This window comes from Primulina eburnea, chromosome 7 (assembly GCF_022965805.1).
Source record: "Primulina eburnea isolate SZY01 chromosome 7, ASM2296580v1, whole genome shotgun sequence".
Taxonomy (NCBI): Eukaryota; Viridiplantae; Streptophyta; class Magnoliopsida; order Lamiales; family Gesneriaceae; genus Primulina; species Primulina eburnea.
Genome location: NC_133107.1, coordinates 445,746 through 465,336, shown reverse-complemented (window position 1 = coordinate 465,336; position 19,591 = coordinate 445,746). Strand labels below are relative to the sequence as shown.

The window sequence follows — 19,591 nt, the reverse complement described above, 5'->3', positions numbered from 1 at the left end:
ACTTTTTTTTTCAAAAAATTATATTTAAATTTTTGTATAATTTTGGATAAATTTGATATTAGTTCGGGTAGATCAATTTAATATATTAAAGAAAGTTAGAGTTTAAATTCTAGTCTGGGTAACGTCAGATTCTTGGCTCCGCCACTGGACTTGCTGATGGATAAGAAATGGAAAGTTCACAATCCATAGGCTTGCGTTTAGCTGAAATTCACAAGTTCACAATGCTATATCCAGGGGTCCTTTTTAATCCTTTTCTCTTCGCGACAGATCCTAATTCTGCCACTTCATCCCATTTCCCCCCTCCGGCATATAGATTCGACACTGAGCAATATGCACTTGCATCACAAGAATCGTCGTCCAATATCCATTTTCCTACTCTTTCACCAATCTCAAAATTCCCATGAACTCTGCAAGCACCAAGCAAAGCTCCAAGAATCGAAGTCTTCTGTGATAATGGTACACATTTAAGAAGATTGTAAGCTTCTTCTAGCTCCCCTGTACGTCCCAGCAAGTCCACGACACAACTATAATGCTCTTCTGATGGAACTATACAGTATTCCTCAATCACGGTGTTGAAAATATGCAACCCTTCTGTTATTAAACCAGAATGGCTGCAGGCAGAGAGTACTGATTTTAATGTTGTTTCATCGGGATAAACCTTCTCTTTTCTCATTCGGGAAAACAGTTCGAGTGCCTTAATACCGTTCCCATGCATCCCATATGCAGCTATTATAGTGTTCCATGATGATAAATCGTGCTTAACCATGCTCTCAAACAAATTGCATGCCATTTCTAATTTTCCGCATTTACTGTATGTGGTAATCAAGGAATTCTTTAATAACACGTCATTCTCCAGAAATACTCGATACAGATGACCATGTACTTCTCTTACTAATGTAACAGATCCAAGCTGGTTCAAAGCCTGAAACAGACTTGTGAAAGTGACGCAATCTGGGGACAGATTTTCTTTTTGCATCAACCGGAATAGAGCCATTGCTGCATTAGAAAGACCAAGATTCGCATACCCTGTGATCATTGATGTAAATGAGACAGTATCTTTGATCTTTATCCTTTCAAACACGTTTCTAGCTGTTTCAATGACACCCCATCTCGCATAGATGTTTATAAACTGATTTGCTACTTCAGTGTTTCCTTCGAGTCCATGCCTGAAAATGTATCCATGAATACTTTGGCCCTTCCTTTTGTCTTCCTCTGTGTTAGACATTGCAGAAAGCACTATGACAATGGTACTTGCATTTGGCATAACAAACTTAGTGACCATTTCATGAAATGTCTCCATGGCTCTTAACACAAATCCATTGTCTAGATAACCTGCAATCATCACGTTAAACAAGATACGGTCCTTGACCTTGGTTTTGTAAAATATATTCGTGGCTCCCCTTATATGCTTACATTTTGAGTACATATCAACCAAAGTTGTGGCACCGACTAGATCGAAATGGATTCCTTTTCGAATCAGAAAGCAATGAATACCTTTTCCTAAAAGAAAATACCCCAAACCAGCACAACTCAACAGTCCATTCACTATGGAAATTGAATCAATACCACAATTCTCACGGACCATTTGGCGAAAGAGATTCAAAGCATCTAATTGTCGTCCAAACCGAAGATAACCAGTAATCAAAGCATTCCAAGAACCAATAGACCGTTTGTTAGTCCTGTCAAACACTACAGCAGCCCTATCCGGATGACTGCACTTTACGTACATATCCATAAGGCTTGTTTCAAAAACTTCATCTAAGCCACCAATTTCTCTTCTAATCGCATAACCATGTATCATTTTTCCTTTATTAACTGAACCAACCGCGACGCGCATTGTAGTAAACTCACCAAAGTCACCCTATTAGGGTCAAATCCATTCTTCTGCATGTCACATGCAACTGCGAAAGCTTGAGAAACACAATGATCCCCAAGCTGAGAATATCCTGCAATCATGGAAGTGTAGGCAGCAACATCTCTATCAGTTATTTCATCGAACACTTTAGCCGCTTCCCTCATTAGATTACACTTACTATAAAATCCAATCAATGATGAACCCACGTATCGATCATTACTCAGTCCGAATTTAAAGGCATCCGCATGAACATTCATTCCAAATTCACAACGGCCCAACTTAACACAACTTTTCAACCCAAAAATAATCGCTGCGTTATGAATTCCAATATTCTTTTGCCTCAATGCAACACACAATCTTAAAACATCGCCATACTCACTAGCTCTGAAGTATCCCACGATAATTGAGTTCCAAAGGGGTATATCGCCCTTGATAAATTTGTTAAAACCCAATCTGGGTTCTGTAAAAAGATTGAATTTTGCACAGGGACATAGACTCCTGGAGCCAAGAACTGAGTTCTGTTCAAGACCCCGTATGATCATGCAAGCATGCAGCTTCTTTAAGGAATTGGGGTCTAAACAGTCGTCCAAATGAGATGCAAATCTTGCGGGGCTGGCCAATGAATCAGAGCTTCGATTTTCGGGGGTTAATTTAGAAAAATAGATAGAATGGACTTTTCTTGAGAGTAAAAGGCAAGATTTTTCCAGTGATTTTGGAATCCCACAAGAGATGAAGCTCATATTTTTGCGCACAGAGTTGCACAATCTGAAAAAATCAGCATCTTAGAACAAAATCATTGTTGCAGAGAAAATTAATGAAAGGATTAAACTTTATTCGACTGTTCAGCAACAAAACAACAGAGTAGCTTGAGATCATTTGAATTTGATACGTCCATCAATTACATTTATATTTACAAGTTACAACAAGAGAAAGGAAGCCCAAAAAAGTTGTCAATCAGGATCAGGACACTTTCCTTCGGCCCATAAGACCAAGAATCTCCTCCCAAAGCCCAATATGTCCCACACTTGTAAGCCCAACAACACCAGAACTACAAGCCGCCACAGTCCAATACCCGGCCCTAATCTCATCCCTCAGCTGCTCCTTATCCCACCCGCAATATCCATCAAAGAACCTGAACTCCCCGACCTTCACCATATCCCTTTTCACCATTTCAACCGCACATCCCACGCTTTCCTTAGTCCCGTAGTACAACCCTTTCATTACCTCCTCGAAAACACCGCTCTTCTCCACAATCTCTGTGTTTCCTTCTTCCTTAGGACTTACCAAGAACATCACTTCTTCCAATGGCCCTCCGAAGAACAATGGCCTATCTGAAAAAGTCCCCGAAACGTCGAACGGATATGACTTCATTTCTTTGATGGACATGGGTGGCGGCCGGTTGAGGATGAGGCCGGTCGGGCCGATGGGGCCGGTGGAAAGGAGGAGGATCACGGTTCTTTCAAAGATGTGGACACCGTCTAGCTTCTCTGTCGCAATGAGTAGGCAGCCTTTTTCCGGTTCGTGGATCGTGTGTGCCCATTTGGATCCAAACGGAATTGGCGTATGAGGGCTGGCAGGAGCGTTTTGATCGGCGGATTGATGTCCGGGCCGTATGGATTGTGATTCGTTGGCTACGAGTCTTGCTCGGAAAGCGCGCCAGTCGGATTTGACGAAAGGATTTTCTTCGTCTCGAGGTGATGCTGATGTTGAACCTGTGATTATCACCAGTTCCATTCATTTCCGACAATTGATATGATAAACTTCAAGTTTATGCATATAATTATTACTTGAAAACAATACCAATTAGGACAGAAGATGTAATAAATTAAGAAATCACTGAATTGTTACACGTACAAGATAGAGATAAAGGAGCCGCGTGTGTTTTAGACTGATACTGATTCAGCCTTTTCCTTTTGTAAGTGAGGATCCTAGCCCTTACTTGGGGAAGAACTTCAATGGTTTTTGTGAAGGAATTGGAGGAGAAAAGGCAAGCTTCCATGGTGACACACACAGTTTCCCCCAGAAAAGTGTAGTATATAATTCATAAAATAATATAAAATATAGTGTACCATTGATAAGAGGATGTATATCGTGCTTTTTTACGTGAGAAATGAGGTTGAATACAGACCACGAGATGCTCTCATTACATCCCATTCTGTCCAATTTCCTCCGCAATTGGACTACCGGTGCTGGAAGGGACGTGGTTCCACTAAACGTGACAAGGACTTACTACTTCATCAGCGGTAAAGGTTTCTGCTTCTCAGGCATGAAATTGGCAGTCAATGTTGAAGATCCACCTGTACCTGCACCTGCGCCTTCAAAGAGTACTGGTTCTAACAGTTTGTTTACTTTTATTGCCAGCTCCTTTGGTTGTTTGTTGTTTTCAATATTTGGGTTCACATGGCAACCTTTTCAATGATCCACATTCCACAATTATCATTGACTATTCATTTTCACCATAAATATTGCCTTGCAGGAAGACAGCAATTTCCGCCACTTACTGCTCCACCTACAGTCATCCCAGTTTTATCATTCACTCCAGCACCTTCGCCATCTAAGCCTGGTGGTGTTCTCGGATTTTCACCAGCTAATGGACCTAGTGGAAGTGTCTCCTGCTCTGCTAGTTCTTGCTCGTTGATGAACCGGTTGTCTTGTTTACCAATCATCCTTGTGTTGAGTTTTGCCAAGTTTGTTTTGTCCATCCCATTGTAATGTGGAACATTTGGTTGGGCCATTCATTGATCCCATGTTGATGAACAGAAATAGTTGGTGTTAAAGTCGATTTTGCTTTCTAAAATTTCGTTCTTCTCTTATACTGTAGAAGAGTATAAATAGGCATAGCAGTAGCTTCCTTTTGTAACTTGGCACTCCTTTTTCAGATTAGCATAATGAAGATGAACAATTATCATCACAGATTGTTACTTTAACATGGTTTCAGATAGATCCTCTCCCGCCGATCTGCGGATAATCTGGTATTTTTTAATTTTAGTTTGTCTTCGATCGCATGTTCTTCTCCGATCAACATCTTTCTCCAATCGTTGTCCGTTCGCTTCGATTGTGTGTGTGTGTGTGTTTTTATATGGCGACCAGACTTGATGTGAATGATCTGCTCTGCGTTCATGCCTCGGATGCTCCAGGCATCACATTGATCAATGAACTACTCACTGGATCTGAGAATTATGCAGTGTGGAGTCAAGCTATGCTCATTGGATTGCGAGCTAAGAATAAATTGGCGCTTATTGATTGTAGTTGCAGGCGACCCGAGGCAACTTCTCCTACCTTGTTGCAGTGGGAGAGATGCAACGCCATTGTTCTCCTTTGGATCATGAATTCTGTGTCGAAGGAGATCTTTGGTGACATAGTTTACTCAACAGATGTTGTGATAGTTTGGAATGATCTGAAAGAGTGCTTCGACAAGGTTAATGGATCATGTATTTTTTCGATTCATTGGGAACTTGGACGGTTAACACAAGGAAGTACTATGATTTCGACATATTACTCAAAACTTGTGGGATGAATTTGGTTCATTTGTAGCCTTGCCTGTACATTCGAATGTGACCCTGCATGTAGATGCATCGAGCATGATCAGCAACATAAATTATTACAGTTTCTTATGGGATTAAATGATAGCTATGCCCAGATTCGCAGCCAAATTCTAATTATGAATCCTCTTCCTCTTCCATCTATTAGACAAGCTTTTGCAATACTTTCACAGGAAGAATCTCATAGGTCTTTGATGACTGCAACTTCTCCAGTGTTTGAACCCGCTTCTTCAGTTTTTTACGAGCATCTCAATAATCCTTTGCTTACGTGCGAGTATTGTCACTGGACATGGCATACCAAGGAAAACTGCTAAAAACTTGGATGCCCACCGGGTCACCGTCTTTATAAGGGTCATGGTCGTGGCCAACAGATTAAATATAACAAGGATGGTCCTCCAAAACGCTTCAAACCACTGGAAAATGCAAATATGTCTACCAGTGACTCTGAATCTGCAGCTCCTTCTAATTCCACTGGTTCGCCTGGTGCTATTTTCACCGCTGAACTGTATGCGGAGATCTTGAAGCTCCTGAATAAGATTCTCCCAAAGGACACTACCAGTACCCCATCTGTTAATTTGGCAGGTGCTTACCCTTTGTCCTGCTCGAATTTATATTCCACTAGGATTATTGATAGTGGTGCTAGTCATCACATTCACATGGTTGGTGGTCATTAATAGGTGTTAATATGATATTGGGCAGAGTATTAATATCCAATCTTTCCACAATATGAAGACGAGGATGATGATGATAAAATTGAATATCCGATGTGGATGAATATGAAGATGAGAATGATGATTTATATAACAAGTGAAGATGAAAATGGAGTAAATGAAATTATATCTAAACTCGACTTATTGTCATCCTAATTTAGAGCGAAAACAATACTTTTGCATAAAAAAATTTAGGTAGTCATATATGAGATATATTTAACAAAATTGATTCATGAAATGATTTGGTATAAGTTTTTGTGATTTTTTCTAAAAAAGTTTTTAACGATTATATTGAGTTTCATGACACCACAATTAGTACAAGGGCATGGATTGGTAGTCAAATGGGAAAATTCGATGCTGCCCGTGCAGGCAGTGCCTGCACGGGCAGATCCAAGGGCCAGAAAATTTCTGACCCATTTTATTTTGTTTTTTTAAAAAAATTTCACCCCTCATGATTGAATCTTGACCCTTGATTGGGTGTGGGGCACACCCAGGATCGACTTTACCGTCAAATGTTTAATTTGCAGAGATGATGGAGAACTGATGGCTCATTTATTTGATGTAAAAACAATTTGAAACGGACCCCACCTAGCAGTTAATGCTAGATACATATAATATATATATACAGAAATGCGTGTGTGTGTATCGTGCGATGGTGAGTCAATAAGAAGACGAACAGAGAAGAAACATACTTATTGTTACTGCAATTAAATATTAAAAATCATATTTTGTTGGGATTTTATCTACTTTTAGATTTTCCCAGAACAAGAGATCAAGAAATGGGTGAGACTATTGAAGATGTGTCGGCGGCTTCTAAATCCAAGCCGACGATCTCGGTACCCCCACGTGGCTCCATGGATGCTCTCTATATTAACTGGTCAGGTCTTGGATTCAGCCCGGGTCCGATGACGCTAGTGTCGAGCTACCTCGGGGACCAGGGTCCGTTTTCTTTCTCTCAGCTTTTAGCGGGAGCTATGGCTTCGCCGGTCGTGGGGAAGCCGGGGTTTCTATCGAGTCAAGATTCAGGGAGAGAAGTGAGAGAGGGGAGTTTTTCTAATGATGAGAAAAATAGTGAGAGCGGTGGTGGGTATAAACGGAATAGGCCTATGAATCTAGTGGTGGCTCAGCCGCAGTCTCAGCCGTCGGAGCCTCAGAGTTTGAGCCCACTCTTCATGTTTCCGCCGGGATTGAGTCCTTCTGGATTGCTTAATTCACCTGGGTTTTTGTCCCCACTAAACGTAAGCTACCGATCCGGAGTTAACTTTCCATTATGTCGGTCATTTGCTCTAGATTCTTAGTTGTTGGATGGTCGAGTTTACTTGGGATTTCTTGAAATAAATATTCAAACTTGAATAAGCATGTCTCACTTTAAGGATTTGTTTCTTAAGATAATTGTAAAGGATTTGTCACCTTGTATTTGAAATGGCAATTAATGCAATCCCGGTTAAGTTTCACAAGGTTAGAAATCTCAGATTTCACGTTCGCTTCAATTCTGTGCCCGTATGTTCGAGTCTGCATTTTTGGAAGCTTTGTTTTCTTTTATAGAAATATTCCAACCGTTTTACTTGTCTTGAGTTCAGTGGGAAATTCTTTGGTTAAGCGATTCAGAATTTGGATTGGCCGGCTAAAGTAATGATTTTTTTTAAAATTTTGTGCAGAGCCCATTTGGAATGTCGCACCAGCAGGCTTTAGCTCATGTGACAGCTCAGGCGGCACTATCCCAATCTTACATGCAGATGCAAGAAGAATTTCACCGTTCGTCATCTACAGAAGCATTGGAGCACCGTCATTCTTCTAAACCAAAAGAATCTTCGGCACAGCAGACCTGTGTTTTACCAGCAGTACCAGAGAGTTCAAAAGTCGAGTCATCTGATATTTCGCTATCCGATAAAAGAGCTGCTTCTGTTGCTGGTGATAAACCGGCCAGTGATGGTTATAACTGGAGAAAATACGGCCAGAAGCATGTGAAGGCCAGTGAATGTCCTCGGAGCTACTACAAATGCACACATCCTAACTGTCCTGTTAAGAAAAAGGTTGAAAGAGGGGTCGATGGTCATGTATCTGAGATTACGTACAAAGGAGAGCACAAGCATGATCCGCCCCATCCCAATAAACGGGGAATGGATAATTCTGGTTTCGATGGATCAGTAAATTCACAAGTGAAGCCCGTTTTTTCCGAGGCTGTAAGTTTTCCAGCAACCACTCAACAGTCGTTTGAGCATCTTCCTGTCACTGGTCACAGTGAGGAATTGAAAGATACTGCAGTAGTTTTAAATGGGGATAATGACGAATCAATTGCCAAAAGAAGGTAAAATGGTTGTTTTGTTTCTCTTGTCTCACTTCCTTAATCATTTTTCTCGGATGACATACTCTTCCTTTGAAATGCAGGAATGTGGATATTGGATCATCAATGCCAGCTTCATCACAACAAATTGTTACAGATTCAAAGATTGTCGTTCAGGCTAGAAGTGAAGTTGATCTTTTGGATGATGGATTCAGATGGAGAAAATATGGACAGAAAGTAGTTAAGGGGAATCCTCATCCAAGGTTGGTCCATTTATCAATATAGAAATGAATATTGTTGTCATGTTGTGTTTCTTAAACTAAATCGTATTCAACTTCACTAGTTGACCACAGTTGTGTTTAATATTTACTTTTGATCTTAACATCTCTTTATGCTGAATCTTCTGATAAATACAAGGGACATCGGATGATGATATCTTGTGTCCTCGATTGAGAGAATTTCATGTCAGGGGATTTTGTTTTGTCGCTAGGAATTTTAGGCTGCTCAGGATTTTGGGTTAACATTTGCTCCGTAAGTGCACTTCTCTTGAAAATATAGGTTTCGCCACCCCATGAATATGTAAAATAGTCACCTGAACCTCCTCTCACCCGATAAATATGCACCCAAGGGGACATGATCTTGATTTAGCATATGTCATAAACAAGTTTTAATCACTAATCTTATTGCTCGTGTATGTTCAACTCTGGATAAATAATTTTTATTGGAAACACCTTATAAATTTGTGTTACTTCAGCAGTTTGAAATTGCTTTCCAAATTGGCCTTCGAGTTCAATCTCAAAGACTTGGTTGATTAATTTATTGGATTTAAGCATCGATTGCTGTAGACAATTCAACGAGAACCTAACTTTTTTGTCAAGTACTAGCCCGTGTACCCCTCGATCTTTCAAGGTTATAATCAAATAATGTCAAACCTTTCTGCAGGAGTTATTATAGGTGCACATATTCTGGTTGTGACGTTAGGAAACATGTCGAGAGAGCTTCAGCTGACCCCAAATGTGTCATTACTACGTACGAGGGCAAACATAATCACGATATCCCAGCAGGAAAGTACAGCAGCCATGGCTCGGGCAATACCAGTTCTCACCAGTTTAAGGGGCAAAAAATGGTTGCTAAGAATCCTACGCCAAGTAAAGAAATAAATTTTGGGACTATAGACCAAATCCCGATGACTCTACAGCTCAAAGAAGAACAAATCATAGCCGCCTGATCTTTAAATCCCGATGGTTTCTTCTGGCATTTGTAATATTATGTTGGATCTGTAAAGTCCTTTATATGCTAAAATTTTTGCACTCGTGTTTAGGTACTCCATGGGAACATGCTTAGTGTCAAGAATAATTATTTGTAATCTATGATAATGTATATGTCGACTGAAAAGATGTTACATGCGCTAGTTATGAGTTTGTGAAAACTCTTTAATATCCTCTTTTCTTGTGACTAAACCATGTGATGCATATGATAAAATATACACCGTATAGTGAATATTGTGAAACAATAATTCAAGTTTCAACGGCCGTTTTTCGTTTCTTGTGCATTATTTCACAAACGCAAAGAATCAGAAGCAAATAAACATGATTATCGGACCCACGAACTGCAAATGTCTTCCCCGTATATCTCGTAACAAAAATACACAAGATGACAGAAACAAGGAATGACATGAAAATCTTTGACTTACCCTTTTCCGCTCTCTCTTCCCCCATTCTTTGTTAGTTTATCTTTGGCGTCAGATTCTTTTCTTTTTTGTTTTTTCAAAACCAACTGCAATGAAGCTGGTGGTGTTTGTTGTAGGGGTGTTTCTTTTTATTTTACTCCTCCAACATTTGGCCCGTATACCCATCTGGGTCCACTCAGAATCTTGCGGTGGTCGGATTCTTTTGATGGGTTTGATCGGGTCATGGGTTGTATCAGTTTAAACAAGGCAAGAATCACCTGCATTTGACGTTTCATCAGCAAAAGTCGGATACGAGATCCGTTTTAAAATAGAGTTATGAAACAATTTAATATGAGTTTTTGTGCCGATTTTTATTTTAAGTTGAGTAAATTAACATCCATGAATAACATAAATAATACACAAATAATAAATTTTAAAACCTTAATAGAATTGCGTGAATGTACACGTATGTTCGTATCTTCATTAAATAACAATAATAAACACGTGTATTTTCTTTGGTTATACTGACTCGATTTTTTTGGATGCCAAGATAGTATGAAATCTACGTCGAACTACATCTATCTCCTTGCTGGAGGTGCCGTTTCCTGAAAGAGTGCTAAATAGTCACTTATAGCCTCTTCCACCATGGCAGCTGAGTTTTTGACGTGTTATGAGGTATCCAATCATGGAACATGACTGCAAAATTTTGTCATGGGACTGCGCATTGTTGATGACATTGAAAGACCACTAAAAATATATTGTGACAATAAATCAACCGTTATGTATTCCAATAACAACATGAGCTCGACGAAGTAAAACGTATAAACATCAAGTTCCTGGTTGTTAAAGAAAAAATTCAGAGTGGAAAGTTGTATATTGAGCATATCCGTACAAACTTTCACTCTATGGTTGCAGATCTGCTTGCTACGGGACTACCACCCAAACAGTTTCATGAGCACACTACTATTATGGGTGATCAACTAAGGTTTTGGGTTATTGGACTTTAATGTATCTAATAGGTTGTGGGCCTTTAATTGCTCCAATAAAAGTGAAATTGCTCACCTTAGGCGCCCCTCACCCCCGGCCCGACAGGAATGTGAGAGGAGGTAAATCATGGTGACTCAGCCAATCAGCAACAGCTAGACCTTATGCTACGACGCGCACAAGGAGCTCCCCCTCATTGGAGGGAGTTTAACTCCCACACTGTCGCTTACGAGACTCGATCCCTGGTTATTGCTCCAAGATTTACTGCTGCTGACCAACTGAGCTAAGCCCATGCGGGCGTTGTGGGGCTTTAATGTGTAGAGACATAAGTGTAATTTTTTTTTTATGATGGACTAAAACAGAAATATCAGAAGATAATGAAACATTATTTATATATATGGTTCATGGTCCTCATCACGTTCTCTATTTTATTCCCCATTAAGAAAATAGTTTAGTAGAGAAAACCAAAAGTTTCTCTCGAGGAAAGAGCACATAAATCTAAAATATCAAGACACGTTTTAAAAATTCAAAAATATGGCTTCAGGTACACTTCCGCTTAAGTTTTCCAGTCAAATTTTGAATGGGTTAAACCGCGAAAACAGAGGACATAATTACAAGATTACATGTTTTTCCCTACGGAACCATCAAGTGTGTTGCATGTTCATGATACTATGAACTCAGATTGGCAAGAAAATGGCAAATTTCCATGGTTATGAGCCGCGATTAATGCCATTCTAGGAGAACAGATGCATTTTAGTGTGTGTGATTCTTTTGATCCATCTACTGTTTATGAGCCGAAGGGATTACCAGCGGTGAGATACTTAGATTTATCATTTCATCAGCATCAACTGACATATATATGCTAATGATAATTCGTTCTCTGAATTTGAATAGGATTATGGCTATAGGAAGAAGAAAGGTAGTTTCTCAGGGCCATTACTGTATCAATCTCAAGAAACAGCTTCAAGGGAGTATAGCAAACATGGTCAAGTTCTCATAGATCTCGCTTTTATCAAGGTCAAAAAAAAAAAAATCAACCCAAGACTTGATCTTGATCTCAAAATAAGACGAAAAGTACCGTCAGACTAAATTTTCTGCAGATTCATGATGCAAACATTCTCAAATTGCTCAAGAATGCTGATGCAAAAAGTACCAGCTTCCTAGGTATCCGCCAGTAAAGTGAATTTCTACTAATTAAATCCAAGTTTTTTTTTTCCCATGAATTACTTCTTAAAATCCAAATTTTCCCATTTATGCACTATGGTTTTAGGTTTACGTTTATACCCTGATCCTTCATTTGTTTCATGTTTATTTACACAAGGACTGAATGTTTTAGAGAGATTCTGAATGTCACCAGGTTGATGGCTGTGTTTATAAATTAAAGCTTCTCAAAAACCAGAAGGAATAAAATATATAATATATGTTATTATTTTTATTACATATGATGAATTCAAGAATCGTAGAAATATTTACATTCCAAGAAGATGACGATTTAGACTCAGAAACGTGGTATCTCCAAGCATTTCATTCAACATTTCCTTCGAAAAAGCTACTAAATAAATTCATCCCATGTATACGACGAATCCGAGTGTGGAGTGTAGCATCAGTCATCATCCAGCCTTACAATTGTGGGTATTTGGCCATGGTTAACGAAATCAATCTTATTCAATCTCACGCAGCAAAGAACGTTTTCTGGTAATTCTTCTGGCTTCTGTGCCTTTTTGTTGAAAAAAATGAAAGACTTAGTAAACAGTTAGCAAGTTGAAGTCATTTCTACACAGAGTTGGGAAAATGTAGTGAACCTGAATCGTTAGTCCGAGATCGAGAATTCCATTTCTTAAACGCTCACGAAATGCATCAAGTCCCTTTCTTGCTATGTAGCTGAAGCGATGAATATCAAGATCGATCTCAAAGTAGTTGGGGCCCTACAGAACAGAGAAATATCAAAATGAAAGCAGATATTGTTATTGGTAGAGTTGCAGTGACATGGAGGGCAAGGGGAAGATGTTCCACCTGATAAAAGTTATGTTGAGGGCGAGAAAGAACAGGCTTCTCATTATAGGCATGCAGAAGTTTTCTTTCAGTGGAACACGAGACCAGATCTTCTGGATTTACCACCCCCACCATAAGTTTTAGCCTTTCCCGGAATGGGACTGTTGCCTCTTTCGCAAATCCTCTAACCTTTTCCATATCATCATCCACCAATCTCTACAGCAAAAACGAGGGGAAAAACAAAAATGTACAGCTGAAAATGCTCGATCCTTTAGTCACCATTAGAGCATGTATATCTTGCATGAGTACACACCAGAATAAGCACATGTACATTACAGAGAGAGGGGTTGGGGTGGGCTACTGCTGAAAGCTAAAACGAATAACATATTTACCTCGATCATGTCTTGAAACTGTGGAGATACGTCTTTCTCAAAACTCTCGGAAAGTTTAAAATACAGTACAAGGCTCAGGCCCTCTCCATTGGCGTCACCAAGAAACATTGGTGCCGGATAAGTGGGCAGCTGCCACAAACCCAAGCCCGTGTCAGATTACAGAAATTCTGTTTTCATCACATCTCCAGCGCCAAGAAAACCTAAAACGTTTGAATATCGCACAAAATCACCTGAATGTTGACAATCAGAAGTGGAGGCAGTTTCGTGTCTGCCTTTATAGAAGGTAGATCAAGGTGCTGTGCAATGTGGTCTATCTTTCTGGGAGACGTAAATATATCGACACCAATTGGAGTGTACGGACTCATACTGGGTGCATTGCATTTCTTCTTATCCCTGCAAAAAGTAAACTGTCAAGGAAGCAACAATGTCGATGCTCCAAAACCTCTCGTGTTCATAACAGCATACCTAAAGTAGTTTTCTCCACGCAGCTTAAAAGTTGAAGGCTCAATCTCAGACCAAGTTCCAGGAGTTGCCTTTTCTTCTTTACAACATGGAATCATAAGTGCCACTCTTGGACGATACAAATACTTTGTCGATGCACCTAGATTAACCAAAAATAACGACAGTGAAATAAGATTACGTTATAAGGAGACATGATTCTTTTTTGCTATTGACACTGTTAGAAACTGCTTAAAAAGAGCAGAACTCATAGGAAGTCTAGCAGGCGATAATTTTATATTTTTGAATGCCCCTGAAATTATAATTTAAGGTATACACGTGCATGTGATGGGTATTGGCAAACAAATGAGCATAAAATAACTACCCAAGGCCACCTTAATTGCTTCAGTAGATTCGAACATCTACCACTCGCTTCAAAGATTTTCTTAATCAATAATTTAAACTTCAACAAACACAATCAAAATATACGTACAAAATTCATTAGCATCAACTCCATCAACAGATGTCCTCGTAACAGAGAGCCTGATAACAGTTGCTTTCTTTCTATGAGATTGTGTGCCGCAGCTCGAGTCAAGGTGGATCATGTCGTTGAAACTTACAGAATGAGCTAATTGAGGCAAGACTGACTTCAATAAGCTGTCTGTACTTTTCTCCTCATGTTCTTTCTTCTCATCTTTCGCAACCTTGAAACTTGCATAGGCATGATCTAAATTTTTCTTCCTTTTCATATCAGACTCGTCGTTCTTAAATAAACCAAGCAGTTCTTTTCCATAGGTATTTACAAGGGTATACTCATTTGGCTCCTTCACTCCCTCTGTGCTCACGTCTATTTTCAAGAATCTTTCATGGTATTCTTTGGAGCTGCGCTTATTGTCCACAAAACACGATGAAGTTTCATATTGAAGCACTTGTCCATTGGGGACACCAGGAAAAAAATCTACAGAAGACGAAGCAGCTTGGAATTAACAAATAAAACGTGTTATTCTATCAAATTTAATAACAAACATATGGTTGTCCATGCCAGCAGCTTAAAGAAAGCTCGTTAAATCATCCTTTTTCTTAACAGAGAAAAAAGTTTGATGTTGTTTACCTCCATGTACACTGCTAAAGTCATCGTCCGAGTCAGACTCTAGTAAGCTGAGAGTGTCAAACCACTTATCTTCCGGACAAAAACCTATAAAAGCATAAATCTTCCATTATTTCAATTCGTCATGATTCTGTAATTAATGAAGTTTGAAACTTCAGTCAAGATTCCTACAGACTACTCAGTACACTCAAGATGAGGACGTGGGGTAGATTATATTTAATTTACGTCATCACAGCTTGTAAAACATGAGAAAATTATGCTTCAAACGTTCAACTTCACAGAAAATCCGAGTTTAAGAAGCTTAGAGGACATACATACCATTAGCATCAATTTGGCTATGGTGCCATTGCAACTGAGTGAGGTGGAATGTGGAGTTTGAGACCTCAGATCTTCTGCAGGTCGTAGTTGTGTGCACAAACTCACTAACAGCAAAATCTGAAACTCTAGCACCGGCATTGCTTTTCCTTTTTACGTTTCCATCTGTAACTGAATTCAAACGATGCCTTCTGGCACGTCCACGGCGTTTCCTTCTTACTTTAACAGTTTTCGACGGAGTACTTGCTATAGCATTCGAGGAGACACAAGCACCCATAACCGTATATCAGCCTCGTATCTCTACAACAATATTGAAGACAATAATTATGTCCGTACGTCCTAAGCAGCTACAGACCCGGAAAATCAGGTTTATTTTAGTTAGAGGAACGGGACTAGCATTTTTATAAAAATTACGCATAAAATTTCGAACCTTTTCAAGTATCCTTGCCTGGCCCTTTCTCGCTAACTTTGTACAACATCCAGCAAATGTAAATTTATATTTTGCCTTCCTGGATCAGAATAAGCATATACTAGCTCTCTCTGGTGGGCTCTCCTTTGCTAATCATTTCAGGAAGTAATGAATCCTACCAAATTGTACACTCCACTCCCCTTCAGACCTTCGGAGAAACGAGATTACAGAAAGATATTTCAAATCAGTAACTCAATGCCCCATCTCTTAGTAAACAAAGATAACAGATATCAGGGGCAAACCAGATGGAACAAAATTCAATGTCCCCCACGAGATTACTTAATACTTAACTGAATACAAAAGCATCATGATCTCATACAACCACTTTAATTGCCTGTTTCAAAGTATGTTCTTAAACAGCAAATGGATAAAACAGTAGAGAGTTTTGAGAACATGATTTTGGAATGTCACTTTCAAAGGTCGAGTCAAATTAATCAGATATGGTATGGTAGAAAAGAAGTTGATGATAAATACAAGCAGCCAAGCAGGGCCGGACCACGAATTCAGTAGAGGATGTGAATTTAACATGATTTGGCTCGAAACTTTCTTTTTTATCATAATCATAAATAAATAAATTATGAACTTTATTTTCCCTATTGGCCACTCAGCTGGATTTCATCCAATAAGCAATACAAGAACAACTAGAGAAACAAAAGGTTCACAAGAAGCAAATGTGTGGATGTGCCTCAGTTCAACGCAATACACATAAACACAACAAATATCATTGTCGCTTTCAAGAACACAGAAAATAGAAAGACCATACAAAATCTTGAAAGCCCCATGAAATAAAAATTGAAATTTTCAAGATAATTCACAATTCAATGCCGGATAAGAATCCGAATAAATTTCCATGCACTACCAACCCAAATAAAGCAAAGGCCGTAAATTCAAAACTCCCTTCATATTCTCTTGAAAGTGCATGGAAAAAAATACAGAAATCAACATAATATTATCACAACAGACGACAAATTAAGCAAAGAAAAAAAAAATCCACAAAAAGATAAGTCCCGTAGAGGCAAAATTCATATTGAATCACAAAACACCACCACCCCGTCTCAATACAAAGAAAGATAAAAAAAAATTAAGAACACTGCCTAAAGATACACACACGTTTGTGTGCACGTGTTATCTATGCATGTCTGGTGAGATTTAGACCTTAAAAAGAGCTTCTGGGGGAGAAGGAGATGTGGGCAATCCCGATTTCCAATTCAAAACCTTCTCCCTCTGTCTCTCTTCTCGAATAAAAATCGAGTCTTTCTTTAATATGATATTTTTATTTCATAGATTTTCTTGCTCTAAAAGTATCCATGTGTGTATATATTGCAGAAAAGATAAAGAAAGGGGGGAGACGGTCAAATTAACGTGGTTGGCTGAGTTTAGCGTCTTGCCACTTTTCTCGGTTCTATGGCAGGTAGCCATGAATTTTGCAAAGACAAGACGAAAACATAATAGCCAGAGAAATATTATTTACTGGTATATTATCAATCGGTTTAGATTCATTGAGCCAGCACGACCAGATTGGCATCAAGTTATTTTGAGAAATAAATAAAACGATTTTAAATCTAAAAATAAATAAATCATTAAATACCCTGATTTATTAGTACATCCTCCGTATCCTCTGACTTTGTCTTGGAATTTGAACATGATTAAAGAATGGTGCAAAACCCTCCACAGATGAAGCAATTTCATAGCTTTCCACGAGAAGCGAAACGTGTAAAAACAAACCAACAAAATCATCAGAATTAGAATCTAAATTGTCAATCAGAGCTAGTTCACAAAGCAGATTGGCGGAAGATCAATTGAGTTCCACAGCAACAGTTCCCCGTCTGGATTCAACAAATCTTCGGAATTCTCGTCTTGTCCAATCACCTTTTCTTGCTCATCTTTCTTGCGTGTCATCTCTTCTTGGTTTTTACAGGCATTTCGAAGCCTGGTGAGCTGATCGGACCTGTCCGATGAAGATTTCATCTTCAGTTTCAAGCACTCGGGGATCCCATTAAACGCGTAAAGTGACGCGGAAGATTTCCTCTCGTAATTCATTCTCTTCATAGCGTCACTGAGGATCGAGGGTTCATCTTCTTGATCCATGGGTACTTTGGAAATTTCTTCAGTAATTTCAAAAGGCGAGTAATCAATCGAAATGATTTCATCAACGAACTGGAAGTCCACTGGTTCCAGGCTGGTATCATTTTTCTCACTTCTATTGTCCATCTCCAGTTGTTGGAGGAAATTATCAGGAATTTGTTCAAAGACTTTACAGTTGCTCTGATCAATTTGTGTCGTGCATGATTCGAAATTCGGGCATTTATAACCTTCGGAAACAATCATGCCACTGTTTTCCAGGGCATAATCTTCATCTGCAGGTTCGTTGAGAAAATCAGTGAAATGGGATTCTGAAAAATCAGGCACTGAATCATCTGAGTACTCCATTGTTTGCTTATCATCATGATTATATGAAGGTATTGAAGAAGAAGAAGAGGATGAGGCCGCCGCCGAAGGAACTGGATTTGAGTTGGACGTTAAGACATTATTTCTTGCCTTAAGCCTGCTGATAAGAAGATTCGTAATTTTTGAAGGCAAGGCCGGAGTTGATGAAGTATTAGACGAATTCGGCCAGAAATTCGTCCTGGTATTCGCCCCACGAAGCAAACACGCTGCCTCATCATATGCCCTGGCAGCCTCCTCCGCCGTGTCAAACGTGCCTAACCACACTCTTATCTTCTGTATGGTATCTTTTATCTCGGCCACCCACCGCCCAGATGGCCGCTGTCGAACGCCAACAAACTGTTTCCGTGCTCTCCGGACTCCGCCTAGTGCCGCCACTGCAGCCGCCTCCTTGACCATCTCGTCCCATGAGGCAGCATTCCATTCTTTGCAGTTAATATTTTCATGATCATCCACGGCTTCGCTATTTTTTCTTTTCCTCGCCATGTTTCTTTTGTTAGCTTAATTTTCTTGTTGGTTAATGATGTTTGAGTTGATGTGGTGAACGGTTGCATTTCTATATATAAACAAAGAAGGAAGATCTTGCCAGCTGAGAGGCTGAAGGCTGAATTGGTCGTCTTTTGTTTAGACTCTTCTGTTTCTAATGCTATTTTAGTTATATTTTTTTTTTATTTTGTCTAAGATCTGCACAAGGTCTTGTTTATAAGTTTTTTTTTCCTTCTTAAAAATTGAATTTTGAGAATAAGTTTGAATTTTGTCAAGTTATAGAAAATAAACTATGTTAAGACTTTTAATTTAGAGTTCAAAATCATCGTCTACCCTTTGTTAGAGCTTTATTTTCAAATTTAATTGCAACTTCAATAAATTTGAGTCAAATATGCGTAATCTGTGTTAAATATTATACATATGTTTTTGCTGAGATGCTTGTTACACATTCTTTCTTGAGTTTTTAATAATAATAATAATAATAATAATGGATTAATATATAATTTTGGAGCATGACAAAAGACCTAGAAATCATCAGCTCGTTGAAAAAGACTTGCTGTATTTAAGTAATCAACAGGATATATATTAAAATATATAATTAATTAAACTTGGCCATGCTTGATAATTAATTGCATGCATCCATCCATCTATAAGAATTACTTTTCACACAATTAATTAACCTCAAAGTTTAATAATATAATATAAGACGCAAAATGAGTTACGCACGCATGTAATTAACTGTACTTGTCATTAACTTGGATGCCACAAAACCTAAACTCGGTTGAGTTAATGAACCTTGATTAACAGAGCATGCAAAACTAGCCACTAATCTAAAAACAAAATGGGAAATCTTTGGATACAAACGTAAATTTTCCATTTTTTGTCATGACGTGAAGGAGAAC

At 38.9% G+C, this 19,591-nt stretch overlaps 6 protein-coding genes across 10 annotated transcripts; 2 read left to right on the top strand and 4 right to left on the bottom strand.

Annotated features, from left to right (window-relative positions):
- Nucleotides 1-86: 86 nt before the first annotated feature.
- Nucleotides 87-2,595, bottom strand: LOC140836283 (putative pentatricopeptide repeat-containing protein At3g01580). Its single transcript, XM_073201684.1, is given in 2 exon segments — nt 87-1,821; nt 1,824-2,595. Coding segments are annotated over 2 exon segments (2,385 nt in total). The 3' UTR covers nt 87-208.
- Nucleotides 2,596-2,666: 71 nt separating this feature from the next.
- On the bottom strand, nt 2,667-3,877 carry LOC140836285 (uncharacterized). The gene is made up of 2 exons (XM_073201686.1): nt 3,710-3,877; nt 2,667-3,567 (listed from the first exon to the last, which is right to left on the bottom strand). The coding sequence occupies exons 1-2, from the start codon at nt 3,852-3,854 to the stop codon at nt 2,816-2,818; spliced, it is 897 nt and encodes a 298-aa protein (XP_073057787.1). The 5' UTR covers nt 3,855-3,877; the 3' UTR covers nt 2,667-2,815.
- Nucleotides 3,878-3,965: 88 nt separating this feature from the next.
- Nucleotides 3,966-4,567, top strand: LOC140836286 (uncharacterized). Of its 2 annotated transcripts, none has more exons than XM_073201688.1 (2): nt 3,966-4,179; nt 4,332-4,567. In XM_073201688.1, the coding sequence occupies exons 1-2, from the start codon at nt 3,966-3,968 to the stop codon at nt 4,565-4,567; spliced, it is 450 nt and encodes a 149-aa protein (XP_073057789.1). The 2 variants fall into 2 exon arrangements, with proteins under 2 accessions (XP_073057789.1, XP_073057788.1); XM_073201687.1 differs by having other exon boundaries at nt 3,966-4,194.
- Nucleotides 4,568-6,766: 2,199 nt separating this feature from the next.
- LOC140836284 (probable WRKY transcription factor 4) lies at nt 6,767-9,851 on the top strand. The gene is made up of 4 exons (XM_073201685.1): nt 6,767-7,345; nt 7,766-8,415; nt 8,496-8,654; nt 9,334-9,851. Exons 1-4 carry the CDS (start codon nt 6,887-6,889, stop codon nt 9,617-9,619), a joined length of 1,554 nt encoding a protein of 517 aa, XP_073057786.1. The 5' UTR covers nt 6,767-6,886; the 3' UTR covers nt 9,620-9,851.
- A 2,590-nt stretch (nt 9,852-12,441) lies between these two features.
- Nucleotides 12,442-17,147, bottom strand: LOC140836281 (uncharacterized). Of its 4 annotated transcripts, none has more exons than XM_073201682.1 (11): nt 16,914-17,147; nt 15,720-15,906; nt 15,293-15,589; nt 14,978-15,061; nt 14,360-14,824; nt 13,894-14,029; nt 13,659-13,821; nt 13,429-13,557; nt 13,058-13,252; nt 12,847-12,969; nt 12,442-12,761 (listed from the first exon to the last, which is right to left on the bottom strand). In XM_073201682.1, exons 3-11 carry the CDS (start codon nt 15,564-15,566, stop codon nt 12,648-12,650), a joined length of 1,683 nt encoding a protein of 560 aa, XP_073057783.1. In that variant the 5' UTR covers nt 15,567-15,589; nt 15,720-15,906; nt 16,914-17,147; the 3' UTR covers nt 12,442-12,647. The 4 variants fall into 4 exon arrangements, with proteins under 4 accessions (XP_073057783.1, XP_073057779.1, XP_073057780.1 ...); XM_073201678.1 differs by having other exon boundaries at nt 15,293-15,636; nt 16,914-17,146; XM_073201679.1 differs by lacking the exon at nt 16,914-17,147 and adding an exon at nt 16,050-16,299 and having other exon boundaries at nt 15,293-15,636.
- Nucleotides 17,148-17,525: 378 nt separating this feature from the next.
- Nucleotides 17,526-18,689, bottom strand: LOC140837320 (uncharacterized). The gene has a single exon (XM_073203449.1). It carries the CDS (start codon nt 18,687-18,689, stop codon nt 17,526-17,528), a length of 1,164 nt encoding a protein of 387 aa, XP_073059550.1.
- Between the last annotated feature and the right edge of the window lie 902 nt (nt 18,690-19,591).

Excerpts from the sequence above, each read along its gene's own strand:
- LOC140836281 (XM_073201682.1), bottom strand. The coding sequence starts at position 15,566 with ATGGGTGCTTGTGTCTCCTCGAATGCTATAGCAAGTACTCCGTCGAAA. Across the intron at positions 14,825-14,977 it reads CTTTAGCAGTGTACATGGAG|ATTTTTTTCCTGGTGTCCCC; the intron begins GTAAACAACATC and ends CGTCTTCTGTAG. Across the intron at positions 13,558-13,658 it reads TTCTGATTGTCAACATTCAG|CTGCCCACTTATCCGGCACC; the intron begins GTGATTTTGTGC and ends GGTTTGTGGCAG.
- LOC140836285 (XM_073201686.1), bottom strand. The coding sequence starts at position 3,854 with ATGGAAGCTTGCCTTTTCTCCTCCAATTCCTTCACAAAAACCATTGAA. Across the intron at positions 3,568-3,709 it reads GGCTCCTTTATCTCTATCTT|GTTCAACATCAGCATCACCT; the intron begins GTACGTGTAACA and ends TGATAATCACAG.
- LOC140837320 (XM_073203449.1), bottom strand. The coding sequence starts at position 18,689 with ATGGCGAGGAAAAGAAAAAATAGCGAAGCCGTGGATGATCATGAAAAT.
- LOC140836286 (XM_073201687.1), top strand. The coding sequence starts at position 3,966 with ATGAGGTTGAATACAGACCACGAGATGCTCTCATTACATCCCATTCTG. Across the intron at positions 4,195-4,331 it reads AAAGAGTACTGGTTCTAACA|GAAGACAGCAATTTCCGCCA; the intron begins GTTTGTTTACTT and ends ATTGCCTTGCAG.
- LOC140836284 (XM_073201685.1), top strand. The coding sequence starts at position 6,887 with ATGGGTGAGACTATTGAAGATGTGTCGGCGGCTTCTAAATCCAAGCCG. Across the intron at positions 8,416-8,495 it reads GAATCAATTGCCAAAAGAAG|GAATGTGGATATTGGATCAT; the intron begins GTAAAATGGTTG and ends TTTGAAATGCAG. Across the intron at positions 8,655-9,333 it reads AAGGGGAATCCTCATCCAAG|GAGTTATTATAGGTGCACAT; the intron begins GTTGGTCCATTT and ends ACCTTTCTGCAG.